We start from the raw sequence: 16,551 nt of genomic DNA, 5'->3' as shown, positions 1-16,551 counted from the left end.
GTATAAGATGAGGAGTCATGAATTATTGGAATGGTTAAATCAAGAAGATGAGTCATACTTCGTTCCATAACAAGTCTTAGAGTCATACTCCAAGATTGTAATTTGAGTGACAAAATCTTAAGAAGGTTTAAAACACTTGTCAAATGTTACAGTAAAATGTTTTCTACTCTTGTACATTTGAAATTGGTAAGTTGTGATGTTTTGGATAAAATAGAGACCAACTTAGGCCAATTGCGTGAAGTGTTAGTCTTGATAAGAATCCGCACTATCCCTTGAATATTTGTTTTGTCAAGGAATAGTTCTTGACAAGAGAGTCTTATATGTCAAGAGGACAGTGGGAGTCTTAAAGGTCTTGAAATTTTCAAGAACTAATCAAGGATAAAACCAATAATTCTTCACTAGCACACGACTTGAGGTTTATAACCTATCGTGTTGACATTTATGTGCCCATTCCAGTTAAAGTTGGCTTTGCATAAGGGTTCTGAGAGTTCTCAATTGATTGCATAACTACTTGGAAGCAATGGCAGGCCCTTGGGCTGCTAGGTGGCAACAATTTAAGACTGCATAAGTTCAATTCATATGAATTTGTAAGTGTCACTAACCTTGTCTTGTGATTATGTTCACATGGAAAGGAATACATACACCATAAAATCTAAGTGTCATAAGGTTTCTCTCCTATTCATGAAAATGATGGTGAGGAAACACTTTCACTAAGTAGATTTTAAGTAGATAGCAATTGTGACATTTGCATTCTCAAAGTCGTTAGTGGAGCGTGTATGGGTAACCGACACACTAACATAGCCTTGTGAGAAATGGAAAAGGTCTAAACAATTGAGACTATGATTACGGTATCCCTTTTCATAGTTCTATAAAATTGTTTAGACACACATGTGAGCTATCTAAGGAAAGGTGTATGATTTTGATAAAGTTTTATCAAAGCATCTAGTATTAGAAATTTGAACTTTGGTAAGAGAGTCAATAAAGTATTGATTTCTAGAAGTCCATCTAATTTATGGATACATGTCAAAGCTAGTGGGAGCATAAGCGTTATGATAATAATTATCATGTTAGTGGGAGCATGATTATTATGTTAAGTGTTAATTATAGAAAACAAAAGGATTTCTATTGGGAAAAGTTGTTTTGCTATAATTAAGGGAGAGGAAATTATACTTCATTTCAATTCTAAAAGCTTAGATTGAGATTTTGATCATCTTTAGTCAGGAATATATATATATATATATATATATATATATATATATATATATATATATATATATATATATATATATATATATATATATATATATATATATATGAATGTATGCTTTTTGTGTTGGAATGGTTCAACATAAGGAAATTCTATATATATATATATATATATATATATATATATATATATATATATATATATATATATATATGCGTTCTCAAAATTCGATTTTGATTACAGCATCCCTCTTCAAAGTAAAATTTTGAAAACATGGCAAATAAAAAATATTCTAGCATATGCTTCGGATATAAGATCGATTTCATGTGCTGTAATACTTATCCTTTCTAAATTTTCCAAATGCTCAGGGCATTAAGAGGGGAAAAGTCTAGAATTGGATATGACTAAAATGATTAAGCAATTGTCGAGGATAATCTGAGGTTTACCAAAGATTGGTTGCTCATGGACAGTTGGAAGTATAGTGTTAATTTTTGGAAAGGACCATAATTGACATATTTTGAAAAGAGGCAACTCTTGTTCAGAAGTGATAGTCAAAGTGAGAATATGGAAATATTCCCATAGGTGGAAGTTATTCAGTCTGTGTTAGATGAGAAAACTTAATGCAAGAAGGATATTCAAAGCAATGTACTTTGAATTTGAGACTTCGGTTCCATGGAATTGATCTCCATTGGAATGCTCTGTAATGTCTATTGACAATTCTTTGTGACTTTGTGCATAGTCATTATGAGAGGATCAATGCATATAAGTTTAGAATCTAACAGATTTCGTTAAATGGAAGGAATTTGGTATTCTTATATTTATGATAAAGATTTGGGATTGTGAAATGAGCATCATTGGAATCATGTTCAATTGATCTATTTCACAAAGTAAAGATCATAGATAAACATAGTGTGCATACTTGTTGCATGGAAAGACTAGTCTTTAGAAAACATAGTTTACATGCTTGGAGCATATGACAACTATTGTTTTAATTCAAGTATCAAGTTGATTATTTGAAACATTATACAATGAATAATGAGTAATCAATATGGTGTTTAAATAAAAGGTGTTCTATTTACTCTCAAAGGTGCTTGGGACCATAAAGGATTAGTATTATTCTTGTGTTTCACTTTGCATGTTTTGACTTCCAGAATAACTAGGTTATCCTTTCTGAATGACTAAGTTATTCAAACCATCCACAGTCGATAATACGTTAGAAGTAGGTATTAAGGCAAGAGTGTCATGAATCGGGTTTGTAGATGTCCAAGGTAGTGGACATAGTAAGAGTTACTACCATATTCATGAGTACTCCTGGAATAGGGATTCGAGTATTGGATTCAACCCACGCTCATTTGAATCACTTCATGGATTTTATCACGAGTGATCATGAGACAATAATATCTTATATTCTTCAAACCTGGAGATATGACTTGTTGCCTATGAGTTGGTTATACATTGATTGCACGAAAACGCATTTGGTAACTCGATGTTATAAAACGTGCCTTTGTGTATGATTCAACAAGTAGTAGAACAAGCATATGATTCGAAGTTTATCCATTCCTTTTACCCTTGGAGGGATAAAAGCAGTATCTGTGGGCCCCTCGATGATTTGGTGATGGCAAACGTAAGTGCTCATCCGGGCGTGAACTAATTTGATTTGTTCAATTAGTCAGTCGTCATAAATCGGAAATTGGGAAACAAAAAATGGACAGGGAGAATGATTATAATCCATGTCTCAGTCCATACGATATCTAGAATGGAGGAATATATGATCCCTTATCTAATGTACATGTCATTTGATTTGTTCAGAGTTTGACAACGACTTTAAGAGCTACGATTGCTGTTGGATTAGGTGTCTAAGCCCATAACTATTAATGGTATGTATTCGACCCGAGAGTACCATGGTCCATTTGGGTTGCATATCATCTGGACAATTTGTTAGGATAGACTTTTGATAGAAGGTTATTTATGGTTTATTAATATATTATAAGTTATAATATATTAATATAAAATCATATGTTTTAGTTAGTATTGATCAAGAATTAATTTGGAATTAATTTAGTGGTCAAAAGAGACTAATTAAATCTATGGGGACTAATTATGGTAATTAGTTATATTTATATGTGTTGGGCTTATGATCCATGTTAGACCAAGTTTATGTATGGATACATAAAGAGTTAGGCCACATGGACCGTGGATCATAAAACCCATGGGTATGGATTTGGGTTATATCCATGACCCTAGAAATCCCACATATAAATAGATACTTCATTGCCCAAAATCGCCACTTGTATCTTCTTGGATTTCATGGTTTCTTTTGTGTGCATGGAATTCTCTCTCAAGTTCATCCTTTGTCCATGGTGTGTTGTGATTCCATTTAAGGCTTCCATACTATTGGGGCTAAGTTCTTAAGGCCAAATACATCAAGACCTCCAGCCACACAAAAAGGTATGTTACACTATCTAGTATTTTATTTAGTTTGTATGACAATTGCATGCTAGCTATAGGTTCAATACCTTGGAAACCATTTGCATGTATAATTAGTGGAAACATATATCCAAGATATTTAGGGCTGTATGTACACCATAGGATGTTGTATTATACCAAAACCCAACACTTTGACCTTTTTTATTTATTACTCACAACTTTTTCCTATATAAATTACAAGTAACTGTAACTAAAATTAGTTAAACAAACGCATCAATAAAAAAATTTAGTTATTTATTTATTTTAAATTGCAATATCTACTTTTGTGAGTAACATGTGTATTTTTAAAACAAAAGTTAGAAATTGTTACATTTTCATGTCTTTATTATTTTTTAAATTTTTTACTTGCAACATATCTATACAATGCTATATATATATATATATATATATATATATATATATATATATATATATATATATATATATATATATATATATATATCGATGGTAAAAAAGAACAACATAACAACTCTTCTTTTATGGTATATATATTTAATATATATAATTGTTTAAAGTACAATGCTATAATTGAAAAAAAACAAAACAATGTTATATATAAATATATATATATATATATATATATATATATATATATATATATATATATATATATATATATATATATGTACAATAGTAAGATGCATGTCTTTGAAAACATAAAGTAAATCACTACAATAGAAAACAACAACATAATATAGTTGTTTAAAGTATAATGCTATAACTGGAAAAAATGTCATAAAAAAATTATAGAAAGGTATAATCATAAGATTCTATAAAAATACAATGTTACAAATAAAGTAGGATGTTAATTTTTGTAAAAAAAAACAATGTGGATTGTAAAAAAACAATGCTAATTTTGTAGACTAAATCTTAACCTGAAATTATGTTTCAGCAACATCATGTATATTGATAAAAGCTAGACTAGTAATCCACATCGAAAGTATCCCGAGTTCCAAGCAGGATTCAAAGCTTTTAGTCACACCTTGATAGTAATGGTAAAATCAGATGTGCATGTCAAAAATGTGATAACCATTACTTCAAGCACCTGACTACAGTGGAACGCCATATATTTATAAATGGTTTCAGTAAGTCGTATATATATATTGGATCTATCATGGTGAATCTTTAATTCATCTAGTTGTCTTACCGAGTAACGAAATGGCCGATTTAATCGACGATGTGATGTGGGAGTCGAGAGAAAATGATACCAACCTCGATGAAGGAACCTCAAATACATGGGGTAGCGGTGTGGATGATGATTTTGCACAGTTGTTAAAAGAAGTGGAAACTAAATTGTATCCTGGTTGCACCTTTTCTTCCCTTGAGTTTCTAGCAAAGTTAATGCACATCAAGGTGAACAATAAATTGACTGATAGTTTATTTGATCAACTCCTTGAGTTGTTACAATCAACATTTCCTGAAGGCAACAAGGTTCCCTTTTCACATTATCTAGCTAAAAAGAAACTAAAGTCTATTGATATGGGGTATGAGTCGATACATGTGTGCAAAAACGATTGTTTTCTCTTTTGGAAAGAACATGATTCATTACAAGTTTGTCCCGTTTGTAAAGAGAGCTGATGGATCGATAAAAGTACCAAGGGTAAAAAAGTAGCTCATAAGGTGTTACGGTACTTTCCTGTGACCCCTAGACTACGACGTTTTTATTGTTCGACGTTTATAAAATGCATGTTGATTTGGTAATTTTGGTTTGTGGTGATTATTTGCTAAAAACTTTGTTAATTGGGTTTTGTCCCAAGTACAAGAAGTAGCAATGTACTTTGGTTTTTTTGTCTTTAGTTTAAAAATAGCAATGTACTTTGGCATCATAGATTAGTTAATTTTAGTTTGTGGTGATGATTTGCTAAAAGCTTTGTTAATTGTGCTTTTGTCCCAAGTGCAAGAAATAACAATATACTTTGGTGTTTTGTCTCTAGTTTAAAAATAACAATAAACTTCGGCATCATAAAATGCATATTGATTTGGTAATTTTGGTTTGCGGTAATTAGTAAATGGTAATTTTGGTCTAGGAAACTTAATAAAATTTATGCTTACATTTTTATATTAAATGTTTTGCAGGTTATTCTTGAGAAGAACTCGACGAGACTGTACACTCGCATCGAATATACTGTTTCCACATTTTTGTAATTGAATCTAATAATATTAAGGTTTTAAACAAATGAATGTCATATATTGTTTTTAAGCAAAAGTTTTTACTGGTTAATCTATTTTAAAAATGAAAATTTTCTTTATAATTTTCGGGACGTTACATAAATCTTGTATGATTCATCGAGAAATCAATTTTTCAATTTGTTTTTGGTTGTTACTTATTTTCGTATAATCAATTGGTTAATTGTCATTATTGAGAAATCAATTCCTCCATTTACTAATCTCATACTCAGGCTTCAATTAGCCAGTAGTAGTGCAATGAATTTGATTTATATTTGAAAAACAGAATCCACCAAAGGCTAAAAACACAAATAAGTTAGATATTAGTCTATAAACATGATTGGAATTAACTAGTTGGGTATGTGTCTAAACACCCAACTAGATCCCATCAAATCTTACTTGTTTCCTCTTAGTATTACAAGTATACACATGACTAATATACCCGCTAAATATGTTACCACAAACCCATATCCCCACCAGTGGTTTATTCTCTGGAGATCAAAACCTATTCATCATTATCCACACTTCAGTGGAGGGGACATGTACTTAGCAGAAAATCCCAAGTAATGTTATGAAGAGCCTTCTCATCTTTGAAAGATGCTAAACTGCTATATGTACTCCCACGCATGCAAGCAATGAGCCAACTCAAAATGCTGGAACAAACGAATCTCTTCGCCTCTTTGTTGGATGTACACTAGTTTCTTTGTTGCCTTTTTTCATCATTGCCACAAACTCATCATAGTTGATCCGACCATCCTGCAAAATTTATGGTCAATTCACTTGCCTCATGCATGTTGATGTCATTGTAAAGAATTTTTTATGTTTTTAGAGCATCCATAATGCATAGTTCAATGAGAGAGTTGAATGAAGTGACATGCCTAATTGACATTCAATGGATTAAACTCTATCATTGTGGGATGCCATGTTGGCATTCAATGGATATGGAGTTCAATGACCATTAAACTCTTCAATGTAAAAAAGGAAACGTTTTATATATATATATATATATATATATATATATATATATATATATATATATATATAGAGAGAGAGAGAGAGAGAGAGAGAGAGAGAGTTAGGTTATCAGTATCTATTATGTGCATGTATGATTGATTTTAGACTAATCATTTTAGTTATTTTAAGAAAATAATTAATGGATATTACATGTTGAATATATAATGGATATTAATTACATTTTCAACATTTAATATGCATTAATTACTTTTCTTAAAATAATTAAAATAACTGGTTCAAAATCAATTATACATGAACACAATAGATAGTGAAAACATTTGAACCTAATTCTATATATATATATATATATATATATATATATATATATATATATATATATATATATATATATATATATATATATATATATATATATATATATATATATATATATATTCATTTGAACTTTATTGAGTTCAATGTATTGTAGGAAAATTAGTGTAGAGTTGTATAGGAAATAAAATGATGATGTGTCAATCCATTAAACTCTAATAAGTTTAACGCATTGTGGATGCCCTAAATTTGACTACTTACGTTATCACTATCAATCTCGGATACTATTTCTTTTATATCTCTACCGTCGCTTATACCATATTCCCGGATTGCTTGCTCCAGTTCTTCAATAGTTATGTAACTGACATCAAAGAAAAGAGTCAAATATTACATATTAATCATTAATTATCTGTTTGTTTAGATAGTGGATTCTAGGACCTAGGTTTACTTAGTTACCCGCTGTTATCTTTATCGAAGTATTGGAATGCAGTGTAGAGATGCTCTTCTCTATCCATTCTGTTCATATGCATTGTTGCTGTTATGAACTCGTCATAATCTATTGTTCCATTCCCATCTGCATCAGCCTGTTTTATTTTGATCAATTTTTTTTATTCAAATAAGAACTCAAATAATCAAGAAAATTTGGTATGATTATCTTACTGCTTCCATCAATTGTTTGACTTCGGTTTCTGTTAGCTTTGTCCCTTGCTTGGAAAGTCCGTGCTTTAGCTCCTCGAGTGTTATTGTTCCATTGTTATCAGTATCCATGCCTTTGAACATTTCCTTCAGTCCCATGATTTCTTCTTCAGAGAGGCATCCAGCAATAACCTATTCGTTCAAGAACAATCACAAAATCATATACCCCTTTGGCGCTTTGCTTTTGTAGCTTCAAAACATAGAAAATTTCTTTGATTTTGAAGCATAATGACGTATTAAATGGAGTAATAAGTACCCGCAGAGCGACTTTCTTGAACTTGTTCATTGCTCTAAATTGTTTTAGTCTACCCATAACAGCGTTGTCAAGTGGCTTATCTGGTGCTTCACCATCTTCTTTAATCCATGGATGAGCTGAAGAAAAAAGTTGCAAGATATATTTCATCTTTCATGATATTGATAGATTCTCATTACAAAATATTGATAGATTTACGTCTTTTATTACTTACAAAGAACTTGATGTGCAGTCAACCGCTGCTTGGGATCGGAATTTAACATCTTCCTAACTAGGTCCTTGGCCTGTGGAGATATCGTAGGCCAAGGATCACTTGAAAAATCGACTTGCCCACGTAAGATTGCATTAAATATTCCATGCTCCGACTCTGTGACATAAAAGTTTCTTCAGTGTAATCCTTGAAACTATTTTTTTTGTTAGCAATTTAAAACCAATGCTCACATTCTGTAACATATAATTTGTACATTCATCGATGCATGGTTATTTGTTTGCTGATATTAGAAATATCTACCATTCATACTTGCTTAAAAAATGATAGACAATCTGTACCATAATCATACCTGCCCAGAAAGGAGGAACTCCACACAGAAGAATATATAACATGACACCGATGCTCCAGATATCAACTTCTGGCCCGTATTTTCTTTTCAAGACTTCGGGTGCGATATAATACGCACTTCCAACGATATCACTAAATACCTCGCCTGCATTAAATCGTTAAGATTAATTCATATCGTGCATGTTACATATATTTAGTGTTTTGGTTGTCTTTCCATGCATCTGGGAACAGGGACAAATTAGTTTTGCTTAAATTTCTTCTGAAATTGTCATCTCTTTGTGAATTCCATTTTGTGCAGGGAAAATATAAAACATATGTATAGATTATACAATATAATGGAGATATGTATAACCTTGTTTATAGAACACTGATAGACCGAAATCTGTAGCCTTGAGGGGAGCGTTTTCATCTTTACTTAAAAGAAGAAAGTTTTCAGGCTTTAGATCTCTATGGATAACACCCATAGAATGACAAGTATGAACGATCTGAACAATTGTCCTTAGCAACGATGCAGCACCCCTCTCGGTATAATGACCCTTGGCGATAATCCGATCAAATAACTCTCCACCAGCGCACAATTCCATCACCAAATGCACCGAGTGCTTGTCTTCAAATGCCCCTTTAAGATCTACAATATTATTCTGCCCGCTCAAATGATGCATAATCTGTACTTCCCTTCTAACATCCTCCATATCTTCCTTATTTACAAGTTTTCGTTTGGCTATCGTCTTGCATGCAAATTGTTCTCCTGTCTGTTTATTCGTGCACAAATGGGTGACACCAAACTGGCCCCGACCGAGCTCTTTGCCGATGGTGTATCCTGTCCGGACATCTTCCATTGGGCGTCCCAAGACGGTGCCAATAGGGGATGGCTTGCCGGATTTTTTGGTTGGAGATGGAGATGCGCTTTGAGGTGTTGCTCTTGTTGGATCGTTTCCGGATCTTTCTTCATTATTATCCTCGGTTTTTGGGTGCCCATCTTCAGTTGGAGGTTCTTTTTGGGAACAACAGTTCCCCATTACACGATTGGAGGGTGTTACCTGGCGACGACGAGAACAAAGAGGAAAATAGGGTTTTGGAAGGTTGAAGAAAAGAAAGGTTTAGAGAGAGAGAGTCAGTGAAACACGTACAGAGATGGAAAGAGATCAAGAGAAGAGAAGGAGAGAGAAAGGTCATGACAGATTGCAAAAGGGATGATAGCGGTGTGGAAACGAGATGATTTTTGGAGGGAATGATGGGGAGGGATTATAGGGATGGGAATGGTTTATAGATTTTCTCAATTTCATTTATTCACAGGTCGAATGGTAGATTACAAACAAATAATCCTCAGATTATACAGTTAAGTCAATGGTGAAGTTTGTGCTCCACAACCACAAATTCGGAAGAGAGAGAGAGAGAGAGAGAGAGAGAGAGAGAGAGAGAGAGAGAGAGAGAGGCTTTATGTGTAGTATTTAATCACGCGGTAACAAGATTATAAAACTATATCTAATTATTTATTTTACAATCACGAATTAATGTTTATGCTTTCAATAGTTAAATAAATTTTCAAATAGAGAGTTATGATTTTCCATTTCTACAGCCAATCCATAGCACTTTGTTGGAGTAATTCAAGTAATAAATAACAAAATAGTTTTAAATTATAATTTTTTTAAAAAAGTCTAAAAAACCTATAAAAATGTTGTGCTTTCATACCATTTTCTCCGAGTTCAACCGATAACAAATTAATTTAGGATTATTTCTTAACTGACTAAAAATATTGAGACTTTTCTGTAAAATATTTATTTTTTATTTTTATTATTAGTTTTATTATTTTACTTAAAAATATAAATAAATATATTATTTTTAAAATTCATTATTATTAATATTATTAAATAAGCACACATATAAATACATATTTATACATATAAAAACGTATTTGTATATTTTCAAGCAAATGGGATAGTATATAAGCGTGAATACTATCTTACTAACGGGATATATATCCTACCTTATATTTTTTAGTGAAATAGTTCACATGCCCGAACCACGAAAAAAGAAAAAAATGTAATCATGTAGAAGAGTCAGATAGGAAGAACGTGAAGCGAACATTTGGTGTACTCAAAAGGTGTCGGTAAGAACTAACAGTCGAGGCTCGATCATTTGAATTGAAAAGCTTGCAACACATAATGTACGCATGCATCCTATTCCATAATATGATTCTTGATGACGAAGAAAGAAAGATATGTCGATACAACGAAAACGAAGTTTTGTCATACGTTGAAGGAGTAGTCGTTGGTACACAATAGTATAGGGCAAATAGAAAAGAAATACATTATCGCAACATTCATCATTCCATGCGTGCGGATTTGGTGGAGCATGTTTATAGGGACCACATACAGCCCCAAACAAAGTATTAGCACGATGATTTATTTAACGAACCAGATGAAGATTCGGATATATTCGTCGAGGACTCAGACGAGGATTCGGATGACGATGACAAGGATGACGATGATGAGGACGACGATTCTGAGTGACGTAGTCTGTTTTTTTTTTTCAAATTCGGATATTATGTAATTCTTAATTACGTTTTGTAGGTTGTATTTTTTTTAAATCTAGGTTGTTTTTATACAATATTGTGTTTTTTATTTTATTTATTATTATAATTATTTTGTTTTAAAATCTTGAATGTTTTTTATGTATCCTTTTTTATGTAATTTTTTTAAGTAATAAAGTATTTTAATTTTAATTAATTTTTATGTTTATTAATCATTTTTAATAAATTATACTTGATTTCTTTTAATTAGAAATCTTGAATATCAATTATTTTTATTTAACAAAAATAAAAGCGAAATGTTATAATTTCTTGCCCTTTGGTGAGTAAAAGGAGAATGAAGGAAAAACTGACAAGACATTTGTTACATCCAAAAAATTCTAACAAATTTAAAACTTTTCAAAAACTACTTTTTTTTTACTAATAGAAGGGTTATGAAACGTTGTTTTCAAAACATTATTTAAAATCAGAGTCTCTTAAGATCAAATTAGTCGAAAACCAAGGATGCGTACAATCACGCCTTCGCCTTGCCACGGTCCATTGAAATACCTGAAACCATAAACCAAAACTGTAACCACGAAGATTAGTGAGTTCCCCCAAAATATCACCACACAAATAGATAACATATACAAACAAGCATACTCAAATATTCATGCCTGACCCAATCAGCCTCGGGCTGGAATACCAGACATGTCTATGATGGGCCCAGTCATCCCCAGGATGGAATACCCTCATATCATAAGCATGTTGGTCCAATCAATCATCGGGTTGGAATACTAACCATGTCGGGTGTCACAACTAGGAAATTTAGGGTTGAGATTGTCATTCATGTACAAAGCAATTTACTCTATGTAACCTTATTTCAATATCTATTGAAGTCCAAAACAACAATGTTATATGAATACATATGAATCAAGTAGTAATAACCTCATGCAAGCCCATAACCTAATCCAATAGCTAAGCCCAATCAATTTTGGGCCTTGACCCAAGAATTCTTGGCCCGAACACCCTAGGATGAAAAACCTTTCCTTTGGGCCTTATTGGACCGAAAACCCTTTTAGTGGGCCAAATTAAGCTATAAAGCCCCCACATTCTTGAAAACCGCAAACCCTTTTAGAAGATAGGGTGTTTTCGGCTACCCAAAAACCAAAAACCCCTTTGAAGAGCCATAAGGGGCCGAAAACCCTATGGTTTTCGGTTGGTATTAGACAAAACAAAAAACAAAAGAAAAAGAAAAAGAATTAGCATAAAAAGTTAACACCTCATTTTTAACCCCCATATAACAATGTTATGGACCAACATGTTTCCAAGCAAGCTTCAGATCAACCATTAACAAATTCAACTCTCTTCCCCCCCCCCCCCCCCCCCTTCTCTTATGTTACGGCCAAACACACACACACACACACACACACACACCATATAATTTCATTTCCCCCTACTTTGCTCTCAAGAACTTCCTCCCATCTCTGCTCTTAAAAACTCGAGCTTCATCACCACAAAATCGGTCCTAGGCATCTTGGTAAGTTCCTTGTGAAACTCAAAGGGTTCTATTACATGTTTGTCTTAAGATCACTCCACTTACACACCTATTTTTCATGTGTATGGTCCTTAGAACATCATCCATTTTTTAGTATTCTTCAAGTTGTGCAAGGCTAGGCACAAAATATTCTTCACTTCCTTCGTTCAACCCACGAAATCAACAAGGTGAGTTGATCATACCCCTACTTTTTCATGTTTTCTTCACGTTTTAGGGGGGGGGGGGGGAGTACAAGTTACAATACCAAACATAATCTAAACTTAAACATCAGCTTTCAACAAAAAGTTATGGTCTATTCACGCACTGTTTTGACCATCTTAAACTTAATATTTTTTCAAAACTGTTCAATATGAAAATAGTTCAGATTTATACCTTTCTAAAGACTACCCGCACGCATTCACACGATTTTTCTACAATTTATGGTTATTTTTACAAAACTGTCTATAATTTCAGAAATGGTTTCGGACTAGCCTGTGAAGGTGAACATTTTCACACTGGTTTGAGACGACTAAAAATTATGAACAAAGTAGACTAATTTTCAAAATTCTCAGAGTTTAAGGATCCAAATTATGACTTACCATGATTTTCCTATAATTTTTCTAAAAACATGGACAGAAAAGTCAAAACTAAAAATTGTCTTTATCATACTAAAAGTTCTTATACTTGTGTTAGAGGTAAGTTTATATGATATATTCTTTCAAAACATCTAGACATGTTAACTTATATGTATTTATATATATATATGATTATATAAATTGTGTTGACAAACAAACATAATAAACTATAATCGATATAGTTTGGAGGTCACAAACCACACTTTTCAAATGTACACACATTATTTAAAGGCATAATTATCTTATTTTGCAAGTAAAAGGGAGTCATAGTTCACGTAAATCTGTTAATGCTCTTTTGAGACTTTCCTTCACTGTACCTACCTAGCGTACACCTTAAGTCTTGCGTTATAATCAGAGTCTCCTGAAGGGAGAGCGAGACCGTTGTGTATAGATCTATATGAGATTGACAACACCACACCTCAGTTGTTTGCTACAGTTAGACCGGCAAGTCTAGGGTGACAAAAGTCTACCAACTCCGATGCCTGAAGAACGTTGTTCAGTCATAACAGTCATATCAAGTCTGGTTATAAGAACTCACATAAAGATTAGCGAAATGATTTGGTTTACAGGAAGCTTACACTTCATTAGTTTTATTGAAAGAAATGAAACTATATACTATTTTCTGTACGATATTCATTTCCATCGTGGTCTTAGGGTTTAAGACCACAGTTCACCTTTAAGAAAGTACTGCATTTTTCTGGAAATATACATTATTACTTTACAAGGAAAAGATACAAAGGAATTACTTTTAATTTCAGTTCATATTAACGAAAATATCAAATTTTCTGGAAATGTACGAAACCATCTTTCTCGAAACTATTACAAACCTTTCTCATGCAAAAATGCTTATGAACTCACTAACTTAATTGCTGACACTTTTCAAAATCACTTGTATTCTTAGGAAACCAGTAGACAGGTATTCAACCCATCTTGAGGGTTGGCATCATCATCTCATGTTTTTCTTACTTTTCAATTATTTGTATTCAACTTTTGAATAACTATGTTCTGTAAGCAATGTAATACTTGAAATCTCAATGTATGAATGTTCGTGTTGCTATGTTTCATTACCATTCAATTGTTATGATATTGTGCATGAAGTCACTCCATCTGTCCCCAGACGTTTCCGCCGTTCTGGTTTGGGGGTGTAACATCGGGTCCAATCAACCATCGGGTTGGAATAACCCATGCCTATTGACTGATGCACACAACAGTCCAGTCTCACCATATACCATATAATCATATCGGGTCTAATCAACCATTGGGTTGGAATAACCCATGCCCAATCAATCAACGTGTTGGAATGCCAATATTCAACAGGTCCAGTCATCCTCGGGATAGAATACCCTCAGGACCAATCAACCATCGGGTTGGAATGCCCCCTGTTTGTTGGCTCACGCATATAACAGTAAATCTATTAATGCTCTTTTGAGACTTTCCTTCACTGTACCTACCTAGCGTACACCTTACATCTTGCGTTATAATCAGAGTCTCCTGAAGGGAGAGCGAGACCGTTGTGTATAGATCTATACGAGATTGACAACGCCACACCTCAGTTGTTTGCTACAGTTAGACCGGCAAGTCTAGGGTGACAAAAGTCTACCAACTCCGATGTTTGAAGAACGTTGTTCAGGCATAACAGTCATATCAAGCATGGTTATAAGAACTCACATAAAGATTAGCGAAATGATTTGGTTTACAGGAAGCTTACACTTCATTAGTTTTATTGAAAGAAATGAAACTATATACTATTTTCTGTACAATATTCATTTCTATCGTGGTCTTAGGGTTTAAGACCACGGTTCACCTTTAAAAAAGTACTGCATTTTTCTGGAAATATCCATTATTACTTTACAAGGAAAAGATACAAAGGAATTACTTTTAATTTCAGTTCATATTAACGAAAATATCGAATTTTCTGGAAATGTACGAAACCATCTTTCTCGAAACTATTACAAACCTTTCTCATGCAAAAATGCTTATGAACTCACTAACTTAATTGCTGACACTTTTCAAAATCACTTGTATTCTTAGGAAACCAGTAGACAGGTATTCAACCCATCTTGAGGGTTGGCATCATCACCTCATGTTTTTCTTACTTTTCAATTATTTGTATTCAACTTTTGAATAACTATGTTCTGTAAGCAATGTAATACTTGAAATCTCAATGTATGAATGTTCGTGTTGCTATGTTTCATTACCATTTAATTGTTATGATACTGTGCATGAAGTCACTCCATCCGTTCCGAGACGTTTCCGCCGTTCTGGTTTGGGGGTGTAACATCGGGTCCAATCAACCATCAGGTTGGAATAACCCATGCCTATTGACTGATGCACACAACAGTCCAGTCTCACCATATACCATATAATCATATCGGGTCTAATCAACCATTGGGTTGGAATAACCCATGCCCAATCAATCATCGTGTTGGAATGCCAATATTCAACAGGTCCAGTCATCCTCGGGATAGAATACCCTCAGGACCAATCAACCATCGGGTTGGAATGCCCCCTGTTTGTTGGCTCACGCATATAACAGTAAATCTATTAATGCTCTTTTGAGACTTTCCTTCACTGTACCTACCTAGCGTACACCTTACATCTTGCGTTATAATCAGAGTCTCCTGAAGGGAGAGCGAGACCGTTGTGTATAGATCTATACGAGATTGACAACGCCACACCTCAGTTGTTTGCTACAGTTAGACCGGCAAGTCTAGGGTGACAAAAGTCTACCAACTCCGATGTTTGAAGAACGTTGTTCAGGCATAACAGTCATATCAAGCATGGTTATAAGAACTCACATAAAGATTAGCGAAATGATTTGGTTTACAGGAAGCTTACACTTCATTAGTTTTATTGAAAGAAATGAAACTATATACTATTTTCTATACAATATTCATTTCTATCCTGGTCTTAGGGTTTAAGACCACGGTTCACCTTTAAAAAAGTACTGCATTTTTCTGGAAATATACATTATTACTTTACAAGGAAAAGATACAAAGGAATTACTTTTAATTTCAGTTCATATTAACGAAAATATCGAATTTTCTGGAAATGTACGAAACCATCTTTCTCGAAACTATTACAAACCTTTCTCATGCAAAAATGCTTATGAACTCACTAACTTAATTGCTGACACTTTTCAAAATCACTTGTATTCTTAGGAAACCAGTAGACAGGTATTCAACCCATCTTGAGGGTTGGCATCATCACCTCAT

At 33.2% G+C, this 16,551-nt stretch overlaps 1 protein-coding gene across 1 annotated transcript; it reads right to left on the bottom strand.

Moving 5' to 3' along the window:
* Positions 1–6,095: 6,095 nt before the first annotated feature.
* On the bottom strand, positions 6,096–9,931 carry LOC111883227 (calcium-dependent protein kinase 34). The gene is made up of 8 exons (XM_023879569.3): positions 9,008–9,931; positions 8,657–8,800; positions 8,311–8,463; positions 8,100–8,215; positions 7,808–7,975; positions 7,604–7,731; positions 7,409–7,508; positions 6,096–6,616 (listed from the first exon to the last, which is right to left on the bottom strand). The coding sequence occupies exons 1-8, from the start codon at positions 9,672–9,674 to the stop codon at positions 6,506–6,508; spliced, it is 1,587 nt and encodes a 528-aa protein (XP_023735337.1). The 5' UTR covers positions 9,675–9,931; the 3' UTR covers positions 6,096–6,505.
* Positions 9,932–16,551: the final 6,620 nt, after the last annotated feature.

The sequence above is a fragment of the Lactuca sativa genome, chromosome 3, assembly GCF_002870075.4.
Source record: "Lactuca sativa cultivar Salinas chromosome 3, Lsat_Salinas_v11, whole genome shotgun sequence".
In the NCBI taxonomy this organism is placed as follows: Eukaryota; Viridiplantae; Streptophyta; class Magnoliopsida; order Asterales; family Asteraceae; genus Lactuca; species Lactuca sativa.
Note: the sequence above shows the minus strand (reverse complement) of the source record. Positions and strands in the feature narration are given on the sequence as shown.